Source organism: Mustela putorius, unplaced genomic scaffold, assembly GCF_011764305.1.
Source record: "Mustela putorius furo isolate JIRA1106 unplaced genomic scaffold, ASM1176430v1.1 tig00000224_pilon_pilon_pilon, whole genome shotgun sequence".
NCBI classification, from domain to species: Eukaryota; Metazoa; Chordata; class Mammalia; order Carnivora; family Mustelidae; genus Mustela; species Mustela putorius.
The window spans coordinates 1,301,128-1,323,866 of NW_025421321.1; the positions used below are offsets into that span (position 1 = coordinate 1,301,128).

A 22,739-nucleotide genomic window follows, 5' to 3' on the forward strand; every position below is an offset into this window, starting at 1 on the left:
ATAAGCAAAATCTCTCTTTTTTTTTTTTAAGATTTTTATTTATTTGACAGACAGAGATCATTACCAGGCAGAGAGGCAGGCAGAGAGAGAGGGGGGAAAGCAGGCTCCCCGATGAGCAGAGAGCCTGATGCGAGGCTCAATCCCAGGACCCTGAGATCATGACCTGAGCCAAAGGCAGAGGCTTTAACCCACTGAGCCACCCAGGCACCCCCAAATAAGCAAAATCATAAAAAAAAAAAAATTAGGTCAGTGCCCAGTAAAATTACCAGTTATTTTCTACCATCCAGTAAGGTAGAGTTAACAGTGTTGGCTGTAGCTTTATTGGTGAGGAGGGCTCAGGAAGCTGGCACAGAAGCTGCTAGTAGAACTGAAGGGAAAACTGACAACACAGCCATAATTTAAAATACTTCAGCCCTTGGATCTGGCAATGTCAGAAAGGCTCATGCACAGGGATGTGGGACTGGAAACCCTCTGATGCCATGGCGTCTTGTCAGATGTAGGACTGCCACTAACCACTGCAAGACAGAGGCAACTCAGCGTGCACTGATAATGCAGCTGTTCTGAGAACAGGAAGGTGCAGGACATGTGGGCAGGAGGTAGTGTATGCGGTGTGCCGGGAAGATCTGAGCACACAGATGCACATGTTTTCTGTGAGGTGGGGCACAGCAGAGGTGATGACATCCTTACCATACCCCTAGTTTGCATGCTTTATACATTCGGATATGTGTTATATAGCTACTTAAAAAAAAAAAAAAAAAAAAAAAAGGGCCTACCTTATAACCACAAAAGACAGAGCAAAATGACTTGCATACTTTTCTGGGCCTAAAAATATTCCAGGACTTATTTGGTGATCTTTTGGGAGACTTCCAGTTGTTTCAATTTTTTCAGATGTGAGATCACTAACCTAGAAATGGACCAAATAAATTTTCACTTTTACCTTCATGCATATTTGATTCCTGGCCTCTGGAGTTCTTTAAATATTTAAAACTGTTAGATATTATGGAAGGAAAAGGCTGGGGAGACCCAGCCAGGGGTGATGAGGTGCAGGAGGCTGAATTTTCCTGCCCTTGTCAAGGGAAGGATTCGTAGCCCAAAGGTGGCTTTTTATTTAGGGGAAGCACCTTTCCTGCTTTGTTTTCTTCTGCTCATGTCACATGTACACCTCTGCACCTCTGCCCCAGGGTTTACATTTTGGGGAAACCACTGGGCAGAGGGTGGTTAGCCTTATTTTGTCAGTGGTTTTTGTCCAGGGTGGGGGGGCTGTTTCTCTCCAGTCTTCTGGAATTGGGGCAGTGATGATCAGACCACCAGATTAGGACCCTCAGAAAAGGGGATAACTGCTCCCCTGGCACGTCCTGTGGGCACAGCACTTCCTCAACATCAAAGAAGGTTTTAGGCTTGGACTCCTCCCTGCCTCTGCCTGTGGGGACTGGGGACAAAGGGCTTTTAGAGGTGAGGAGTTAAACCAACCTTCTGCAGCATTCTGCAGAACCCTTTTCCCGATGAGTCCCTCCACTCATGGGCTCATTCGGCAGTCATGTCCATCATGGTCTTGCTGTGGCCCTGGGTGGTCAAGGGGCCAGACCCTGTGCTCCTGCCCAGTCTTTTCCTGGCATGCGACCCCTTTCTAGCTGTCCCAGATTAGAGCCAGGTTCGCATTGAACACACCATGTAGCAGGTGCTGCAGGTCGCAGGCCCAGGGAGGAGGGGAGTTCTGTTGGGAAGATGAGCAGCTCCCCTGGAACAGCCTGGGCCTCCACAGAGCCTGCCACCACGGGGACACAGGAGTGCCTGAGAGTGGCTGCCATGTGTCTTGTGGTTGTCTCCTCAAAAGGCACACTGAGGAGACCTAATGTGCCATCTGTCACCCAGCCTGGGCAGTTCTTTGTTCCAGCTACAGTAAACAGGGACCTCAGGGACTTTCCCACCAGTGCTGGGGTAGATGGACACTGCCCACACTCACTGAGAGGAGTCGCCAGGCCAGAAACCCTTGTAAACCCTTTATTTTAAGTGGAACACATAATGTTTAGCTTATTCTTACAGGTACCGCAGGAATGACTGTGATCCAGGGAACCAGATCTCACAGATCTTGCACTCCAGTGTAGAGTCTGGCCCAGTGCCCTGTGGAACTCCCAGTGTCCTGTGGATGGGCATGGCCCTGCACCCCAGCACAGCCAGAGGGAAGCTCTAGGGACTGCAGCCTGCCTGACCCACAGGGGACTGGTATGTGTCTTCAATACTGCTCAGCTGCAAATGGCTCACGGTAGCGATACATCCACTGGGGCTCAGAACACAGTTGTTACACAAATACTCAGCCCCACACGATGGAGACATCACTCACACAGCACAGCCATAAATATTGCAAGCAGTTCACGCTCACATTCAGACCTGCTCTGTAGGGCTGGGGCACATGAGAGGTGTTTCCCCCAGCCCCTCTTCCCATTCACAGGGTCAACTCTTATCAGCTCCAAGCCATCCAAGAACCTGAAAAAACAGACCTCTGGATCACCTCACACATCCATATCCAAGGAGGAGGCAAAACATTCAAGTCTGACAGAACCCCTGTCCCAGAGGGCATGGTGGTTGTCACCCAGTCCTCCCTGAGAGCAGCCAGGGAGCCTGTACAACCTCCCACCAAGTCTCTGGGGAGAAGGTGGAGGTCTGTCCTGGGCATAGGGGGAGGAACCAGACAGGGGAAGGGAGATAAAACAAGACTCTTATCACAGAAACACGTTACAACCACTCCATCCTGCAGAGAGGGACAGGTCGGGGATGGTGTGGCTGCATCACCCTGGCCTTGGCATGTGCCCTTGCCCTATCTGGTTCACTGTCTACCTGGAGCCAAGGCAAGAGACACTGGGCCTGGGTCACACTACAGCCCTCTGCCTGTCCAGGGGCAACTCTGCAAGTCCAAAGGGAGAGTAGCAGCTTCCTTCCAACATGTCAAGGGGTTCCACAAAGGTCTATTCTCATGAAGGTCTGTTCTCATGGAGACGGAGTCACTTCTGTGAGGTTGGCCAGGGCGGCTTGGCTGCTACAAGGCTGGACTCTTCTGTCTGCTCAGGGAGTCGATGTAATGAAAAATGGCCCCCAGAGCCCAGCTGGTCTCAACATCGTTGATTTTCCGAGTCAGCTTGAAAACACAAAGGGAGGGGCAGAGTGGGCATGGTTGGGAGGCTGGAAGCAGTACCCCCAGCCCTTCTGGCCATAAAGGGCAAAAGGGGTAATCTAGAGACAGTCCTTACCTTCAGCATTTTGTTCTCTGGGAAGCCAAACTCTTGGAGCAGCAGGCTGATGTAGGTGAGGTCCATGCACAGAAAGGGGTTGCCCTGCAGCCGGGTCTCTGCCGTCCGGCACACTGGGGGTGAGAGAGCCCTTTCCCAGATTCCAGGTGGGGGCGGGGGGGGGGCAGGGCTTGGGCAGACTGGCTCTACACACTCCAGGTGCCCACCCTATGCTAGGCTCTGTGCTGGCCCCAGGTCCTCACTGGTTTAGACAAGACTACAGCCTATAGCAAGGTGATTCACCAAGAGTACACCAAAAGGTAGGATATCAAGGCGAACCAGCCTCCACTGGGCCTGGCCTCCAAGACAAAGAAGGACTTATATGTTTTAGCATCAGGAGCTGAAGGCCATAGTCTCACAGGGCAGAGCCCTGGACCTGTGACTCTGGACACCTTTTCCAGGTGTGAATCTTGGCTTTCTGGGGAATGTAAACACAAACATTCTTGTGTGTTCTTGTGTATTCTTGAAGCCGATGAACAAACCCACCAACAGATTTCCCAAAATTCTGCTCAGAATCTTTTCCTGTTGAAGAGTCATGGATACCAGGTGTCCATGGGATAAAACCATAAGTGATAAGAAAGCTTAAAAAAAAAAGCCACTTTGGGGGAGTGGGGGAGAAAGGACTTTCTATAGAGAAACAAATGAAGTTTAACTCTTTTGATCTGTAATTGGGAACAGCACTGAAGAGCATAATATTTATAGCCAGCCTTCATTTCATACCCCATCTGGCCGGATTATGATGGACAAAGGAGAGGAAGGGGGTCAGCCACCTGTAAATTCAAGAGGAAGAGCTCTTCACCCCCACAAGCTGGGTCTGCTGTGACAATTGTGAATTTGCTGGGACACTTTCAGGAGAAATCCCTGTGACAATCACCTGAGCTACAGTGAAGAGATGTCAGAAAAAGTGAAATCCAGGAAGCCCACTCCTAACAACCCTAGGACTAGAACTATCCACTTTCAGAGTGAAGGACACTGAGGCTCCCCCTCCCCCTGCCATGGTCACATAGGATGGGGCAGACCCGTGGTCTAGGCCCACAGGACAGTGACCCCCCAAGTACACTCTCATACTTCTGAACACGTTAGGCTGGCTGAATCAGGAACCAAACCTGGAACTTCCAGTACTGCCTCACAAGTACCAAGCTGCACCTGCCACATGGTGGGGCAGGGTTCCTGCCTCCCAACCTGGCCCTTCTCAGCTGGCAGGGAAACCGCTACTCACCATACTTGGCCGCGATATCAAAGTCTCCTACGACGAGGCTGCCACCCTTTTCTGCATCTGTTGGACAAGACCAAGCACCTGGTCTGCACCAGCATCCCTGGACCAGAGATGCCACCAAGGCGCTGAGGCTGGCACCCGTGAGAGGATGACATGGGGTGGAGAGTCCAGGCTGGCTACAAGTCTGGGTATAAGCAGCCAGCAGCCCCACATGCACTGGTCATGTGTCTTAGGTGATGTGGCTGGGGGTGGGCAACTGTTCCGTGCAAGACCACAAGGGGATGATTAGCAGTCACGGATCTTCGAGGGTCCCTCACAGGAAGGTCACCAGGGGCCCTGGGCCCCACAGACTGAGAAATCTCTTAATTTTAAGTTAAAAAAACAAAAGCACAGAATCAGACATGTTTCCATGAGCTGTGGCCTTGAGTTCAGCAATGGTACGCTGGGTATCAATTTTCTGAATGTGGGGAAAAAAGTTCTATAAAAAAAAGCCAAGAAGTGGTTTGTCAGGTCTTAGATCAAATGGGCAGAGCCTTTACAGGGCTCTCAAGAAGAGAGTGGCCCTAGGCCTCTGTGACATTCCCAGGGAAGTAGGCATGAAAACTGTGTCCCCCCAAATCTTACTAATAGCAACTGTTTCTTCAATGCACCCGAAAACCTCTACATTTGATAGAGGGTTCTCGAGCTGTCCCACACATTTACATTTTGTATGAGGCAGCTTCTCAGTGAGCTGACTTTTCCTTGACTGGGCATTTGCTCAGTCAGCAAATATCATCACTGAAGATGGATTCCATTTCTTAAAACAGACCCAAGCAGCTCTTTCAGAGCCATGTGTGACCACAAAAGGGAATTGGAAGAGCTTTCTGAACAGCCCAGCGCCTCCTGAGGTCACTTTGGGATAGTGTCAGTCCCTTAATGGAAGGGCAATCTAAAGGCAAGGTGAGGGGCCCCAAATTGATGAGGTGATACTGTGGAGGGTCCTTTTGAGCCAGCATGAAAGGGTGGAGCCCCCAATACGCTGCATGTAGTAGACCCTGAGCATTGTGATGTCCATAGCTAGTGGCACGGCCAGGAGAGTACAGATCAACAAACTGCTGCTCCAGTTATGAGAAGCCCACAGGGGCCCTCAGGCCCAACAGACCAAGTAGCTATAGGACCAGCTACTGGGAGGCACCCCAAGGACCTTGCCCTGTGCCAGAGAGACCCAGGCCCAAGCAAGGCATGACAAGGTCACCTTCTACCTGGACTACCCACTCCTGGCTAGATGCGTTGCACACTGGGTCCGAGCAGTAGGTGGCTCAGTGAGCCTTGAGATACTACAATGCCTATAAGCTCCTAAGGGTGGTCTGTGGAGTGCGCTGACCCCTCCCCATGCCAGCCTGGGTGCTATATGGGAAAGATGGCCATGTGACCATGTCACAAAGGGCTCCCTCAGCCAGAAACCTGGGGCCAGGCAGGAACGACTAAGGGTCAGTTACATAGGTAGGTCAGTTCTGCCTTAGAGCAGAACAACTTGACAGCAATTAACTGTTCCTGCACTGACAATGTAACTTTACTAAGTGGCTCAAAGACCTGATTTATTTATAAAATGGGAGCTTATTACTTCCTATATGGATGACAAGACACTCCTCTATTTCTGTTACTGTGAGAGTGACTGAGAACATGATTACTCTTTGCTGTGGGCCCTCTGTCCAGAGAACCTACACCTCAGCCCTACCCTTACCTATGAGGCCTACATTTGCAGCAAGGTCGTAATAGTAGGAAAAAGCATAAAAATCCACATCCTTCACTTCTTCCGTTCTGTGCACTTTGTTTCGAAGGATTTCCGATACTCTGCTGGCACACAGCTCATGGAGGTTCACCGCTGGGGCGAAAGAAAAGCACAAAGACAATGGTTAGGGGGCTTAGTGCCTGGGCCATACAACCCCTGAGGCCCTTCCCAATGACTTGAGACCTGGACCTGGAGGGTGAAGCAGGAAAAGAAGCCTGGATGGCACCTGGGTCTGCGTGCTCATCAACACCACCCATGCCAACAGGAACCTTACAGGAGCCATAGCACTGCAGGCTCAGATCAAGGGAGAGAAACCCAAAGTATGAAGGTCGCTAGAGATAGCATGGCCCTCAAGCCTGGAGGACACCAGCCTCCAACTGGACACATCTACTGTCCTGGCATTAGCCCAGTGGGTTCAGATTCACACCGTTTATTTTCCGCTGGCCCTTGCTGAACTCTAAACTCTTACTCTGTCCCATCAGTCACTTTGGAGGTGTGGCCTGCAACCTCCTTACATCATAGATGAGAAAACAGAGGCCTAACAGACAGCTTGTCAATCACATAGCTGAGATCATTGAACCCCTGATTGGAAGAAGGACAACAGAGAGCCCCAGAGGTAAACAGATGTCAGTATCCCACTACCCACCCCTGGAATCAGCTTCCCATCTCCACCAGCAGACCTGCCCAAAGTCTCAAGGCAGCTCCAGCCAGTTCTCCCCATGCCCTTGCCTGCTGGGCCTTATTTCTCTCCACTCTCCCATATCAGGACAGCCATACAACCTCCCCCTTTCCTTAAACACAGCAGCCACTCCAGGGCCTATGCACACGCTGCTCCTCTGGTCTGGAAAAGTGTTGCTTTAGATCCATGTGGCCCATTCCCCAGCTGCTCATGTTTTGGCTCAAATACCACCCATGTAGCCTTCCCTGGCCATCATATTTAAAACTGCAATCTTCTCTTCAGCCCTCCTCTGTTTTTTCCTACAAGTTACTTCCTCATGTGTTTTAATAACTCCTCACACTGGAGTATCAGCTGGGTGCCAGGGGCTGCTGCAGGACCTGATGCTATCATGTGCATGAGTGGCTGGCTGAGTCAGAGTGAACTCCATGGTCACCAGATAATAAGAAACAAATATCTGGTCTTTGTTCCTGGTTCTGAATACAGAGCTTTCAAAACCCTTGGAATTTCCTGCATGATGGGGATGAGATGAGCCTCTTCCATTATTCACTATGAACCTCTTTTTCAGGTATACCTGAGTTTATGAGAATGAGTGGACACTTGTTGGTGGGTCCCAGGTGGCTTCAGGATGGATGCTAGCTGTCAGAGGAGCCAACCATGTGATTAGAAGGTTGGAACTTTCAGCCCCACCCCCAAACCTCCAGGGATGGTAGGGGGTTGGCCATTGAGGTAAACCAGCAGCCAGTGATTTAGTTAACATCTGTGTAGTGAAGCTTCCCAGAACCCTAAAGGATGGGTCCCATGAGCCTCCTGGGTAGTGAACACATGGAGGGGCTAGGTAATAGTGCTCCTAGAGAGCATGTGGAGGTTCCACACCCCTTCCCCAACACCTTGCTCTATGCATCTCTTCCGTTTGGCTGTTCCAGAGTTGTATCTTTTATAATAAAATAGTGATAATAAGTAAAGTACCTTCCTGAGTTCTGTGAGCTATTTTGGCAAATTATCTGGTGGGGAGTTGTGGGAACCCCCAATTTGTAGTTGGCTGGTTAGAAATACAGGAGGCCTAGGACTTGCGATTTGCATTTGAAGTGGAAGGTGCCTAGGGGGAGCCTTGGTGAGACTGAGCCCTTAACCTCTGTGGTCTGCATTAACTCCAGGGAAAGTGGGAATAGAATTATTCATGGATGGAGAATTGGCTAGTTTGGGGAAAACCCACACACATTTGGTGCCAGAAATGTGGGTAGAAATAGCTCTGTCACCAAAGGCAGACAAAATTCTTGCCCAATGTGTCCAGCTTGAAAACAGTATTTCAATGTTTCTATTAGCACCACTAAAGGAGCACAGGGCAACAAAGACCACCCACATGGGGCGAGAGGGGCCAGGCTGGTGGGAAAGCACACCTACTGTCACAGGCAGTGGGCTACACAGCTTGGAGCAGCCTCTCCTATGCTCACCAGGCAGTCTGAGGTGACAGGTGATTTCACTTAAGGAGAAGCTGTTTCTCCCTCAATTCAGAGATGAGCTCATGTTGCTACTGGGCCAATAGCCCCAACTTGACCATTTGTCTTAGAGCGGCAGAATGCTCGGGTCCTTCCTCACTGGAGGCTTGTTAGGAAATGTAGTCTTTTGAAAGAAAGTATGTGGCAACAGAGAAGGGAGCGTTGTGCAGAGAGACCCTTTGCCAGCAGTTCCGAGTGTGTTCTGGCAAGGGCCTCCTGCAACCCTATCGGTTCACAGAGCTACTTCCATTTCCTGGACAAGTATGGGCTTGTCTGTGAATGAGGTCGTCTAACAACAGCCTCTTTGGTTCTCAGAGGTATCTGGAAGGTATGGGATAGAGGACAGGCTGTCATTCTTAACCCTTACACACCAATGACAAATGAGCACTCCACCTTACCTGCCTTCTGTCCTGAAATTCTGTATGTTATTTCAGCATGTTCCCACTCTCCTGTGAAACCTGGAGACAAACAAGGGCTGACCAACTCCTTTCCATCCTCAGCTGAAATAAGCAGATAAAGAAGAAAGGCACATTACCACAGGGAGACTGGGATGTGGATTCTGCTGGGAGGAGGTCTGTATTCTAGTGAAGGGGAGGTTTTTACTTCTCCCTTAACTACCTTAAAGAATTTAAGTAGGGGGTCTGGCCCAAAAGGAGAAGTATTACTAGAGATAAATTTTTTTAAATTAATTTATTTATTTTCAGCATAACAGTATTCATTATTTTTTCACCACACCCAGTGCTCCATGCAATCCGTGCCCTCTATAATACCCACCACCTGGTACCCCAACCTCCCACCACCCCGCCACTTCATACCCCTCAGATTGTTTTTCAGAGTCCATAGTCTCTCATGATTCACCTCCCCTTCCAATTTACCCCAACTGTCTTCTCCTCTCTAACTTCCCTTGTCCTCGATGCTTTTTGTTATGCTCCACAAATAAGTGAAACTAGAGATAATTTTTTATCTAAATGACCATTGTATGGAAAGGCAAACATCTAATGACCAAATATCTGTTCTTCTTTTGTTCTGTGAATCATCCACCTTCCTTTAAAGCCCCGGGCCCCTAGCCCATTACTTAGCTCCAGATGACCCACAGCTTCAATTGCCCAACATGTCCTTGGGTGTCATTTTCTTCTGGGGCTCCGGTACATATGTAAACTTGCTTTTCTCCTACTAATCTGCCTATGTCAATTTAATTAATAGACTAGCCAAAAGAACTAGAAGGGCAGGAGAAAAATCTTCCCTCCCCCATAGTTGGTGAGCTAGACTGGAGAAACTTCACTGGCCGCACATTGCCTATTCAAGGGCTATGGCAGAGGGGAGAGACTGGGACCTCTGACAGGTGCAGCAGCAGGTAAGAATTCTTATTACCACGTGAGGCTCCTGGATCTCTGCCTGCAGGATCTAGCTGAAGCAAGTGGTGAGAATATTATCCTCCCAATTTATTTTCTTTTTTTTTTTTTGTAAATTTTTTATTTTTTATAAGCATATATTTTTATCCCCAGGGGTACAGGTCTGTGAATCACCAGGTTTACACACTACACAGCACTCACCAAAGCACATACCCTACCCAATGTCCATAACCCCACCCCCCTTCTCCCAACCCCCCTCCCCCCAGCAACCCTCAGTTTGTTTTGTGAGATTAAGAGTCACTTATGATTTCTCTCCCTCCCAATCCCATCTTGTTTCATTTATTCTTCTCCTACCCACTTAAGCCCCCATGTTGCATCACCACTTCCTCATATCAGGGAGATTGTATGATAGTTGTCTTCCTCTGCTTGACTTATTTCGCTAAGCATGATACGCTCTAGTTCCATCCATGTTGTCGCAAATGGCAAGATTTCATTTCTTTTGATGGCTGCATAGTATTCCATTGTGTATATATGCCACATCTTCCTTACCCATTCATCTGTTGATGGACATCTAGGTTCTTTCCATAGTTTGGCTATTGTGGACATTGCTGCTATAAACATTCGGGTGAACGTGCCCCTTTGGATCACTACGTTTGTATCTTTAGGGTAAATACCCAATAGTGCAATTGCTGGGTCATAGGGCAGTTCTATTTTCAACATTTTGAGGAACCTCCATGCTGTTTTCCAGAGTGGTTGTACCAGCTTGTATTCCCACCAACAGTGTAGGAGGGTTCCCCTTTCTCCGCATCCTCGCCAGCATCAGTCATTTCCTGACTTGTTTATTTTAGCCATTCTGACTGGTGTGAGGTGATATCTCATTGTGGTTTTGATTTGTATTTTCCTGATGCCGAGTGATATGGATCACTTTTTCATGTGTCTGTTGGCCATCTGGATGTCTTCTTTGCAGAAATGTCTGTTCATGTCCTCTGCCCATATCTTGATTGGATTATTTGTTCTTTGGATGTTGAGTTTGCTAACGTCTTTATAGATTTTGGACACTAGTCTTTTATCTGATATGTCGTTTGCAAATATCTTCTCCCATTCTGTCAGTTGTCTTTTGATTTTGTTAACTGTTTCTTTTGCTGTGCAAAAGCTTTTGATCTTGATGAAATCCCAATAGTTCATTTTTGCCCTTGCTTCCCTTGCCTTTGGTGATGTTCCTAGGAAGATGTTGCTGCGGCTGAGGTCGAAGAGGTTGCTGCCTGTGTTCTCCTCAAGGATTTTGATGGATTCCTTTCTCACATTGAGGTCCTTCATCCATTTTGAGTCTATTTTCGTGTATGGTGTAAGGAAATGGTCCAATTTCATTTTTCTGCATGTGGCTGTCCGATTTTCCCAACACCATTTATTGAAGAGGCTATCTTTTTTCCATTGGAGATTCCTTCCTGCTTTGTCGAAGATTAGTTGACCATAGAGTTGAGGGTCTGTTTATGGGCTCTCTATTCTGTTCCATTGATCTATGTGTCTGTTTTTGTGTCAGTACCATGCTGTCTTGATGATGACAGCTTTGTAATAGAGCTTGAAGTCCGGAATTGTGATGCCACCAACATTGGCTTTCTTTTTCAATATCCCTTTGGCTATTCGAGATCTTTTCTGGTTCCATACAAATTTTAGAATTATTTGTTCCATTTCTTTGAAAAAGATGGATGGTACTTTGATAGGATTTGCATTAAATGTGTAGATTGCTTTAGGTAGCATAGACATTTTCACAATATTTATTCTTCCAATCCAGGAGCATGGAACATTTTTCCATTTCTTTGTGTCTTCCTCAATTTCTTTCATGAGTACTTTATAGTTTTCTGAGTATAGATTCTGTGCCTCTTTGGTTAGGTTTATTCCTAGGTATCTTATGGTTTTGGGTGCAATTTTAAGTGGGATTGACTCATTAATTTCTCTTTCTTCTGTCTTGTTGTTGGTGTAGAGAAATGCAACTGATTTCTGTGCATTGATTTTATATCCTGACACTTTACTGAATTCCTGTACTAGTTCTAGCAGTTTTGGAGTGGAGTCTTTTGGGTTTTCCACATATAGTATCATATCATCTGCGAGGAGTGATAATTTGACTTCTTCTTTGCCGATTTGGATGCCTTTAATTTCCTTTTGTTGTCTGATTGCTGAGGCTAGGACCTCTAGTACTATGTTGAATAGCAGTGGTGATAATGGACATCCCTGCCGTGTTCTTGACCTTAGCGGAAAAGCTTTCAGTTTTTCTCCATTGAGAATGATATTTGCGGTGGGTGTTTCATAAATGGCTTTGATGATATTGAGGTATGTGCCCTCTATCCCTACACTTTGAAGAGTTTTGATCAGGAAGGGATGCTGTACTTTGTCAAATGCTTTTTCAGCATCTATTGAGAGTATCATATGGTTCTTGTTCTTTCTTTTATTGATGTGTTGTATCACATTGACTGATTTGCGGATGTTGAACCAACCTTGCAGCCCTGGAATAAATCCCACTTGGTCATGGTGAATAATCTTTTTAATGTACTGTTGAATCCTATTGGCTAGTATTTTGTTGAGTATTTTTGCATCTGTGTTCATCAAGGATATTGGTCTATAGCTCTCTTTTTTGGTGGGATCCTTGTCTGGTTTTGGGATCAAGGTGATGCTGGTCTCATAAAAGGAGTTTGGAAGTTTTCCTTCCATTGCTATTTTTTGGAACAGTTTCAGGAGAATAGGAATTAGTTCTTCTTTAAATGTTTGGTAGAATTCCCCCAGGAAGCAATCTGGTCCTGGGCTTTTGTTTGTTTGGAGATTTTTAGAGACTGTTTCAATCTCCTTACTGGTTATGGGTCTGTTCAGGCTTTCTATTTCTTCCTGGTTCAGTTGTGGTAGTTTATATATTTCTAGGAATGCATCCATTTCTTCCAAATTGTCAAATTTGTTGGCATAGAGTTGCTCATAATGTGTTTTTATAATAGTTTGTATTTCTTTGGTGTTAGTTGTGATCTCTCCTCTTTCATTCATGATTTTATTTATTTGAGTCCTTTCTCTTTTCTTTTTGATAAGTCGGGCCAGGGGTTTATCAATTTTATTAATTCTTTCAAAGAACTAGCTCCTAGTTTCGTTGATTTGCTCTATGTTTTTTTGGTTTCTATTTCATTGATTTCGGCTCTGATCTTTATGATTTCTCTTCTCCTGCTGGGCTTAGGGTTTCTTTCTTGTTCTTTCTCCAGCTCCTTTAGGTGTAGGGTTAGGTTGTGTATCTGAGACCTTTCTTGTTTCTTGAGAAAGGCTTGTACCGCTATATATTTTCCTCTCAGGACTGCCTTTGTTGTGTCCCACAGATTTTGAACCGTTGTATTTTCATTATCATTTGTTTCCATGATTTCTTTCAATTCTTCTTTAATTTCCCGGTTGACCCATTCATTCTTTAGAAGGATGCTGTTTAGTGTCCATGTATTTGGGTTCTTTCCAAACATCCTCTTGTGGTTGAGTTCTAGCTTCAGAGCATTGTGGTCTGAAAGTATGCAGGGAATGATCCTAATCTTTTGATACTGGTTGAGTCCTGATTTAGGACCGAGGATGTGATCTATTCTGGAGAATGTTCCATGTGCACTAGAGAAGAATGTGTATTCTGCTGCTTTGGGATGAAATGTTCTGAATATATCTGGTCCAGTGTGTCGTTTAAGGCCTTTATTTCCTTGTTGATCTTTTGCTTGGATGATCTGCCCATTTCAGTGAGAGGACTGTTAAAGTCCCCTACTATTATTTTATTATTGTTGATGTGTTTCTTTGATTTTGTTATTAATTGGTTTATATAGTTGGCTGCTCCCACGTTGGGGGCATAGATATTTAAAATTGTTAGATCTTCTTGTTGGACAGACCTTTTGAGTATGATAGAGTGTCCTTCCTCATCTCTTATTATAGTCTTTGGCTTAAAATCTAATTGATCTGATATAAGGATTGCCACTCCTGCTTTTTTCTGATGTCCATTAGCATGGTAAATTCTTTTCTACCCCCTCACTTTAAATCTGGAGGTGTCTTCGGGCTTAAAATGAGTTTCTTGGATGCAACATATAGATGGCTTTCGTTTTTTTATCCGTTCTGATACCCTGTGTCCTTTGATTGGGGCATTTAGCCCATTAACATTCAGGGTAACTATTGAGAGATATGAATTTAGTGCCATTGTATTGCCTGTAAGGTGACTGTTACTGTATATGGTCTCTGTTCCTTTCTGATCTACCACTTGTAGGCTCTCTCTTTGCTTAGAGGACCCCTTTCAAGATTTCCTGTAGAGCTGGTTTGGTGTTTGCAAATTCTTTCAGTTTTTGTTTGTCCTGGAAGGTTTTAATCTCCTTCTATTTTCAATGATAGCCTAGCTGGATATAGTATTCTTGGCTGCATGTTTTTCTCATTTAGTGCTCTGAAAATATCATGCCAGCTCTTTCTGGCCTGCCAGGTCTCTGTGGAGAAGTCAGCTGCCAATCTAATATTTTTACCATTGTATGTTACAGACTTCTTTTCCTGGGCTGCTTTCAGGATTTTCTCTTTGTCACTGAGACTTGTAAATTTTACTATTAGGTGATGTGGTGGGGGCCTATTCTTATTGATTTTGAGGGGTGTTCTCTGAACCTCCTGAATTTGATGCTTGTTCCCTTTGCCATATTGGGGAAATTCTCCCTAATAATTCTCTCCAGTATACCTTCTACTCCCCTCTCTCTTTCTTCTTCTTCTGGAATCCCAATTATTCTAATGTTGTTTCGTCTTATGGTGTCACTTATCTCTTGAATTCTCCCCTCGTGGTCCAGTAGTTGTTTGTCCCTCTTTTGCTCAGCTTCTTTATTCTCTGTCCTTTGGTCTTCTATATCACTAATTCTTTCTTCTGCCTCATTTATCCTAGCAGTGAGAGCTCCATTTTTGATTGCACCTCATTAATAGCTTTTTTGATTTCAACTTGGTTAGATTTTAGTTCTTTTATTTTCCAGAAAGGGCTTTTATATCTCCCGAGAGGGTTTCTCTAATATCTTCCATGCCTTTTTCGAGCCTGGCTAGAACATTGAGAATTGTCATTCTGAATCTAGATCTGACATATTACCAATGTCTGTATTGATTAGGTCCCTAGCCTTCGGTACAGCCTCTTGTTTTTTTTGTGTGTGTTGTGAATATTTCCGCCTTGTCATTTTGTCCAGATAAGAGTATATGAAGGAGCAAGTAAAATACTAAAAGGGTGGCAACAATCCCAGGAAAATATGCTTTAACCAAATCAGAAGACATCCCAAATCGTGAGAGGGGAGAAAGGGGATAAAAAGAGGTTCAAAAAGAAAGAAAGAAAAAAGAAGAAAAGAAAGAAAAAAGAGAAAAGAATGAAAAACAGAAAACGAATAAAGAAAAATAAAATATATATATATATATATTAGATAAACTAGTTAAAAAACATTAAAAACGAAAAGGGTAAAAGTTAAAAAAAATTTTAGCAGAGAAGTGAAAAAAAAATGAAAAAGAAAAACATTAAATTACCTGCAAGACTAAAAAAAAAATCACAGGTTAAAAGCCATGAGTTCCGTGCTTTGCTTTCTCCTCCTCTGGAATTCCGCTGCTCTCCTTGGTATTAAACCGCACTCCTTGCTAGGTGAACTTGGTCTTGGCTGGGTTTCTTGTTGATCTTCTGGGGGAGGGGCCTGGTGTACTGATTCTCAATGTCTTTGCCCCAGGCGGAATTGAACCGCCCTTACCAGGGGCCGGGCTGAGTAATCCGCTCAGGTTTGCTTTCAGGAGCTTTTGTTCCCTGAGCGCTTTCCGTAGAGTTCCGGAGGACGGGTATACAAATGGCGGCCTCCTGGTCTGGCCCGGAGGAGCCGAGAGCCCAGGGCCCCACTCCTCAGTGCGCCCTCAGAGAACAGCGCCCATTTACTCCCGTCTGCCTGATCTCCGGCCACGCTCCGAGCTCACCGCGCCTGCTACCGGTTCAAGGTAACACCGCGCTGTGAGCTTACTGTCGGCTCTGTCTCTGTAGACAGCTTTCCCGTTCCAATACCCGCAAGCTCTGCGACACTGAGACACCCCCGATCCTTCTGTGACCCTGCAGGACCTGAGGCCACGCTGACCCCACGTGGGCTTCGCCCCAGTTTAGCTTCTGGAGTGATGTCCCTCAGCGGAACAGACTTTTAAAAGTCCTGATTTTGTGCTCCGTTGCTCCACCGCTTTGCCGGGACAGGCTGGACTCACAAACTGGTAAGTTCATAGTTCTCACCAGGCTAGTATAGACAAATGTTGCTGTCGGTCAATGTGCACACAAGGTGTAGTTATGAGTTCATGCTATCTCTTACAAAAATTTATCAGCAAGGGGCACCTGGGTGGCTCAGTGAGTTAAAGCCTCTGCCTTCGGCGTAGGTCATGATCCCAGGATTCTGGGATCAAGCCCCACATTGGACTCTCTGCTTGCCAGGGAGCCTGCTCTCCCCTCCAACCCCGCCTGCCTCTCAGCTTACTTGTGATCTCTGTCAAATAAATAAATAAAATCTTTAAAAAAAAAAATTTGTCACCAAGAAACATAGCTTGGGCTGATGGCTTACTTTGTGTCTCATGAAGTAGTCTAAACAGTTGTTAAGGACAAGTAAATATATATAAGTAGTATAAAAGGTTTTTAGGTGAACTTTTTAGCAATGATTATCTTTTATGGTATGTGTACTTAAAAATAGTTTCCCCAAATCTTTCAGGTAAGCTAAAGCTTTAAACTTTTGTGAAATGATAAATTAAGTTAAATTAACTGAATGTCCATACCATTTCTAAATAAAGCACCAAACAGATTTACACACTTTTAACTGCTGAACAAAGATTTATACAGTATTCCTTTTAGAGAAGAACTAAAAGGTATTTGGGTCATGAGTTAACATACATCTCTAGAAATTATTAAATGAATTCATCAGTTTGCCATTGTAAATAATGCTGGTGTGACAGTTCACTAACTGTTTACTTCTTAGTCAAGGTTTCTAAGAGTTAATTCTAATTAATATATGTAACTAAAATTACTAGAAATAATATAAGAGAAAGAACTCTGTATGCAAGGAAAGTAAGATGTGTTTTTGGTAAGAAGAGATATGAGGTATAAAAAGGCATTTTTTTTTTAAGGGAAAAAAAAAAGGGAAAGTAAATTTGTCCCAGGTAAAACTGGTTATTTCCAGATGGGAAACAGGAAAATAAAGACAGATTAAATAGCTAGAAAGAGAGAGAAAATGTTACCTTGTGTGGTTCAGGTGGCTAAAACTGAATGAATTTATTGTAATGGTTATAGAATGAAGCTTTAAAATCAGTAGTGTACTTATACGAGACCAAAACTAAATGTTCTTTCACCTGCTGAAAGGACAGTTTTCTGGGACTACTGGCCTGCTAAGACTGTGAAAGACTTTTTGTCACCTTCTAAGTACCCAGTCTTCAAAAAGCAGATTATATTTTATCAAAATAATTTTCCATGTTTTATCAAGTCTTTGATCACTTTTGCTCACAACTACATAATGTTCTGTATTTGCCCTTAAAATCCTTTGTCACTTTGGTTAAACAGATAAGTAATGCTTCATAATGATCTGTTAACCTATTTAGTCAAGTGTCCAAATCTTATGTGGTATTTTTGACAAATTTCCAACATCATTCTAAATGAAGTCTTTTATGGCCTTAAACTAAGTTTGAGATTTTCAAGAGGGCCTCTAGAACATACCAAAAATTGTGGTTTTGATTTGAATTTCCCTGATGGCTAATGATGATGAACATTTTTTCATGTGTCTGTTAGCCATTTGTATGTCTTCTTTGGAGAAGTGTCTGCTCATGTCTTCTGCCCATTTTTTGATGTGATTATCTGTTTTTTGGGTGTTAAGTTTGAGATCTTTATAGGTCTTGGATATCACACCAAACTATGGAGAGAGCCAAGATGCCCGTCAACAGACAAATGGATAAAGAAGAGATGGTCCATATATACAATGGAATATTATGCCTCCATCAGAAAGGATGAATACCCAACTTTTGTATCAACGTGGGTGGGACTGGAGGAGATTATGCTGAGTGAAGTAAGTCAAGCAGAGAAAGTTAATTATCATATGATTTCACTTACCTGTAGAGCATAAGGAATATAATGGAGGACATTAGAAGAAGGAAAGGAAAAGTAAATTGGGGGAAATTGGAGGAGGGAGACGAACCATGAGAGACTGTGGACTCTGAGAAACAAACTGAGGGTTTTGGAAGGGAGGGGGTGGGGTGCTGGGTGAGCCTGGTGGTGGGTGTTAAGGAGGGCCCGTGTTGTGTGGAGCACTGGGTGTTACACCTAAAAAATGAGTCTTGGAACACTACATCCAAAACTAAAGATGTACTGTATAGTGACCAACATAACATAATAAAAAAATATGTGCTCTCTGTTTACAAAAAGAGATGTTACACTGAGTTTATCTGGTATGTTGAAATACCTGGTAGGCATGTCAAATAAGTGATGGTAAGCCTTCTTAGGTCATAATATACAGATAAGGGGCGCCTGGGTGGCTCAGTGGGTTAAGCCTCTGCCTTCAGCCCAGGTCATGATCTCAGGGTCCTGGGATCAAGCCCCACATTGGGCTCGCTGCTCAGCAGGGAGCCTGCTTCCCCCTCTCTCTCTGACAGCTGCTCTGCCTACATGTAATCTCTCTCTGTCAAATAAATAAATAAAATCTTTTTAAAAAAAATGTACAGGTAAATGTTATTAAAATAAGAATTATAGAAATTTTATGAAATTCCTAAAATTCTGATATGCCCTGGTATAATGTTATCAGTCATAATTCTAGCTATTACCTTAAAATACTGCACACCACAGAAATAACCAGACTTGTCAATTCTGCTACAATGAACTCTCATTATATCTTTAATAATGGGCATCTTAAGTCTTTTGTCAATTACAGTTACTGTATCACTATGATTCTGGGTAAACGTGTTCCTGAAAAAGCACTTCCCTTCAAGGAGATTTAAGAAAAGGACTTTTGACAAGTGAACTTGTCAAAAACTTGTCAGAAACCTCCAGGTTTCTTATAACCTTAAAGGCCATAAAACTGGGCTGGGTAAGAATTTCCAGAACTAAAGGGAAAACTGGATTTAAGGAGAACAACCACTACTCATATGGAACTGAATAAATGGAGGAGGAGGATTATAATGTTTATGAGTTTTTGTTTGAAACACTGCCTGTTCTGTTTCATTTTTCCAGATTGAAGGAAACCTTTTACTCTTCTCCTAAGCTATCAACAATTTGGTAAGATATACCTTTGTGAACAAAGATGAAACAATTGCTTTTTCTCTCTACCTGATCCTTCCACAATTTGGAAACAGTCAGTATTCTTATTTTCATGGCAATATAGTTATATACATAACTTCAGGAGGAATCTATTCTCCTTGTGTCTCCAAGACACAACTGCAAATGCCAGTTATATTACCAAGGCTTTGACCAGAATGTCATATTTGAGAAGGATGTGTGAAATTCAGATATGACCAGACAGCTTTAAGGAACTAAGGGTGACTTTATGAAACCAAAGAAGCCCCTGGAAAAATTAGCCTGGTACCTTGCTCACAGGATTTACCGCATTTTTACCAGGTGAGTAAACAAGGTCCTTTACTGGCAGGCACAGAAGCCCATAATATTTTCAGGATCTCCAGAAGAAAGGAATTCACCCAAATCTAAAGGTATGGCAGGTTAAGTCTGATGGCCAAGGATTGCCTTTCTGGCTTTAAGAAGTTTTTAAGAACTTCAATCTGAGATTCCTTATGAAAAATTCCAGCAAAGAGGATTAAAAAAAAAAAAAATCCTAAATAGCCAGTCCCTATTCTTACTGTACTTATACAAGTAATCAAACCAAATTTATTGACACTAGACTTAATCTGCAAACAAATTAGTCTTACTGTTGTTATCTTCAGTAGACTATAGAAAGAAAAATTATGTTTCAGTAGAAACCACAGTATACACTTGTGGATATTAGATTCTACTCCTGCTGTCTTTGAGGTTTCCTTTTCTGCCTATAAGTTGGACTGGATCCTCCTTATTCTACCTTCTTCCAATATTTGGCTATAACTCTCCAAAATAATATTTCCAGATTTTCTCTCACCCCTCTGACTTGGAATCACTGAGAACTAAAACTGCCCTTTTTTCAAAGTCACGCAACCTAGGCTAGATGCTCTGATAACAACTTCAGAGAAATCACCATAACAGATCAAGTAGAGATAATCTTCATGCCTCCTGCTATGTAGACCATTACAAAAGATTACCAAAGACACTGAAACTGCAACAGGAAAACCTATCAGTTTGTTGCTGCCTGCCCTCACTCTGTCTAAAGGTGCTTCAAGCCGGAGATCTAGAAATCTTTGTCAACTGGATGCCTTCAGAATGCAAAAACTGGGATTATAATCTGTTCTAATCATTAACCATGATTTATTTCCATAGAAATGCCTTTTATTAAATACCTGAGTTCTTGTACCACAGGCCTAACTTGGGAGCCCACCTGCATCACTGCCTCCTGAAATGAGAAACAACTGTCTAACTGAACCCATTTATTATTGGGACTAAGAGCCTGGTTCAGTGAGATGGAGCAATCTAGCAGCTTGACTTCTGCACTGTGACACTTCCTAGGGAAATTTCAAAGACAGGACCGAGAGGAAATAAAATACATTACCCCAAACTGTGCCACTTTGGCATGTGGACTATTCTGAGCTAAAGACAATCTAGACCCAGCAGATTCAAGAATAACTTTTACCCTTCTCTTAACTATCTAAAAGAATTTAGATAGGGGGGTCTGGCCCAGAAAGAGAGCTGTTAACAGACATAAGCTTTTAAGAATGACTTCTGTATGCAAGGGTAAACATATAATGACCAAACGGCCACTCTTCTTATTGTTCTGTGAATTATCCTCCTCCCCTTTAAAGCTTCAGACCCCTATCCTATTCCCTAGTTCAGGATGGCACATAAGCCTCAATTGTCTGACCTATCCTTGAATGTCATATTCTTATAGGGCTCTTGTATATACATAATTAAAATTTTCTCCCATTAATCCATCTCATGTGAATTTAATTGGTAGACAGGCCAAAAGAATCTTAAAAAGCAGAAGAAAAATTCTTCCTCCCCAATACTAGTAATGAAGGCACTGGAGGGCCAAGGAACATTCTTCCTTTTTGCCAGATGAGACCTGACTTGTGTAAGCTTTCCAGGTCAACTAGGGGATGCAAGCCTTTCTCTATCACAAAAGCTGCTGCAAAGCCTCATCAGTTCTAGACATAGCCTCTCCTAGCTTACATGTTCTGAGGCGCTTCAGGGTTCCAGGCACTGGGCCAAGTGCCTTTCAGTCAACTGTCAAAACCACCCTAATAGAAGGGAAACAAACACTACCTGATTTTATAGATAAACGAGGCTGTTAGAAACCTGGCAGGGCCAGGACAATGCCACCATGCCATGTATCTGTGCTGCCCCACAAATAACAAAGGGTGTATGGTGGTTGGCCTCTAAGGTTGGCCTCATGATGCCACCCCTCAAGGATATGCATGCTAAGTGAGTTCCTATGCCTGCCCTTGATTCTGGCTGGGGCCTGCTTTCACTAGCAGAATGTGTAAGATATGATGGCATATGATTTCAGGCCAGTCTTCCTTCCTGAGCTGCCAGAGAAGTGCAGGCTATTCTGCTGGGGGACACCATGTGGGGGAACACTGAGGTGTAAGACATTCATGCAGCCACCCCAGCTGTCACCATACAAGACTCTAGGGATCCCAGTAGAGGCACTTCCCAGCTCAAGCCTGTGCAATCACAAGATACTGTAATAAAATGAATGCTATTTGCTAGTTTTGACCACTCAGTTTAGTGTGTACTTGTTGTGCAACAACAGATAATACAATAGGGAGATGCTTCCTCTAGGGCAAGGAGCTGTCCACACCCTTCTTGGCAGGTGTCACAGCCCTATGTGTCCCAGGTAGGCACTTCATGTAGTTAATGGGTTTAAGGCTGGCCCTCAACAAGCAAATGGGTAACTGCCTTCTTCCTGCTGGCTAAATAGGTGTTATCTGGCCACAAAATGAAAGTTACAAGTGTTTCTGAGACATGGAAATGTTTTTGGTTTGCAATAGAGGAATACCATAATGAGGTTAAACACCAAGATTTGAAATAAGATGTATGTGAAAAACAAAAATTCCAGTCAGAACAACCAGGCCCTTGGAAGAAGTGCAGAGAAGCGGTAGGCCTGTGGAGGTGAGCAGGTGTGGGGCAAGGAGAGGCATGTGGCTGGAGCATATGTATAGGCCCACAGGCACACATCTGGACCAGAGGCATGTGTCAAGGCCTTCAGGCCCTGATCGATGTCGTCAGGAAAGACAGGCCATACCACCCTTGAAGCAACGTTCCCCTATTCCCAAACTGGGACACAGTGATCCCCTAAGACCTCCTTAGAGTTCATGTACCTGTTGGCCAGCACCAGGCTTCTCCTCACCCAGGCCAGTCAGGAATGATCACAGAAGGCCTGGGAGGAAACTTCCTGACCTGACATAGACTCCATCTCCAGTTCAATGCCATGTCTGCAGGAAGGGCCAAGTTCATGTTTAATGATCCTTCACAGAGCAAGAGAAGATGGAGCATACATCCTCATAACACTGGAATCTCTGTGAATGAGGGGAAAAGTCTCCCCAGCTCCACAGCAGCAGCCCCAGAATGACCTGCTGATGGTCCCTGCTGTACTGTCATAAAGAATAAATTCCCTTCAGATGCTTAAAAACTAGTCCACTCCAAACACATGGGATGACTAAACAGTTACTTGGTGGCTAAATGCCCACAGCCCACAGTTTGAGAAATGAATTCTCCAGCATCTCTTCCTTTTAAAACATAACAGCATACATACACAAGTAAAACACATGACCATTTGTCACTCTCATAGTGCCCATTGACATGATGTGGGGTGCATTCT

At 44.2% G+C, this 22,739-nt stretch overlaps 1 protein-coding gene across 8 annotated transcripts in view; it reads right to left on the bottom strand.

The window, feature by feature from the left end:
• Positions 1 to 1,985: 1,985 nt before the first annotated feature.
• ENTPD6 (ectonucleoside triphosphate diphosphohydrolase 6) overlaps positions 1,986 to 22,739 on the bottom strand; it is a 43,365-nt gene continuing 22,611 nt past the window's right edge. For all 8 annotated transcript variants that reach the window (XM_045077591.1, XM_004781229.3, XM_045077590.1 and 5 more), the window contains 5 exons: positions 8,845 to 8,946; positions 6,224 to 6,364; positions 4,504 to 4,560; positions 3,246 to 3,358; positions 1,986 to 3,133 (listed from right to left, as the gene is read on the bottom strand). In XM_045077591.1, coding sequence (XP_044933526.1) covers positions 3,035 to 3,133; positions 3,246 to 3,358; positions 4,504 to 4,560; positions 6,224 to 6,364; positions 8,845 to 8,946 — 512 coding nt within the window. In that variant the 3' untranslated portion in view covers positions 1,986 to 3,034. The remainder of the gene's footprint in view (positions 3,134 to 3,245; positions 3,359 to 4,503; positions 4,561 to 6,223; positions 6,365 to 8,844; positions 8,947 to 22,739) is intronic.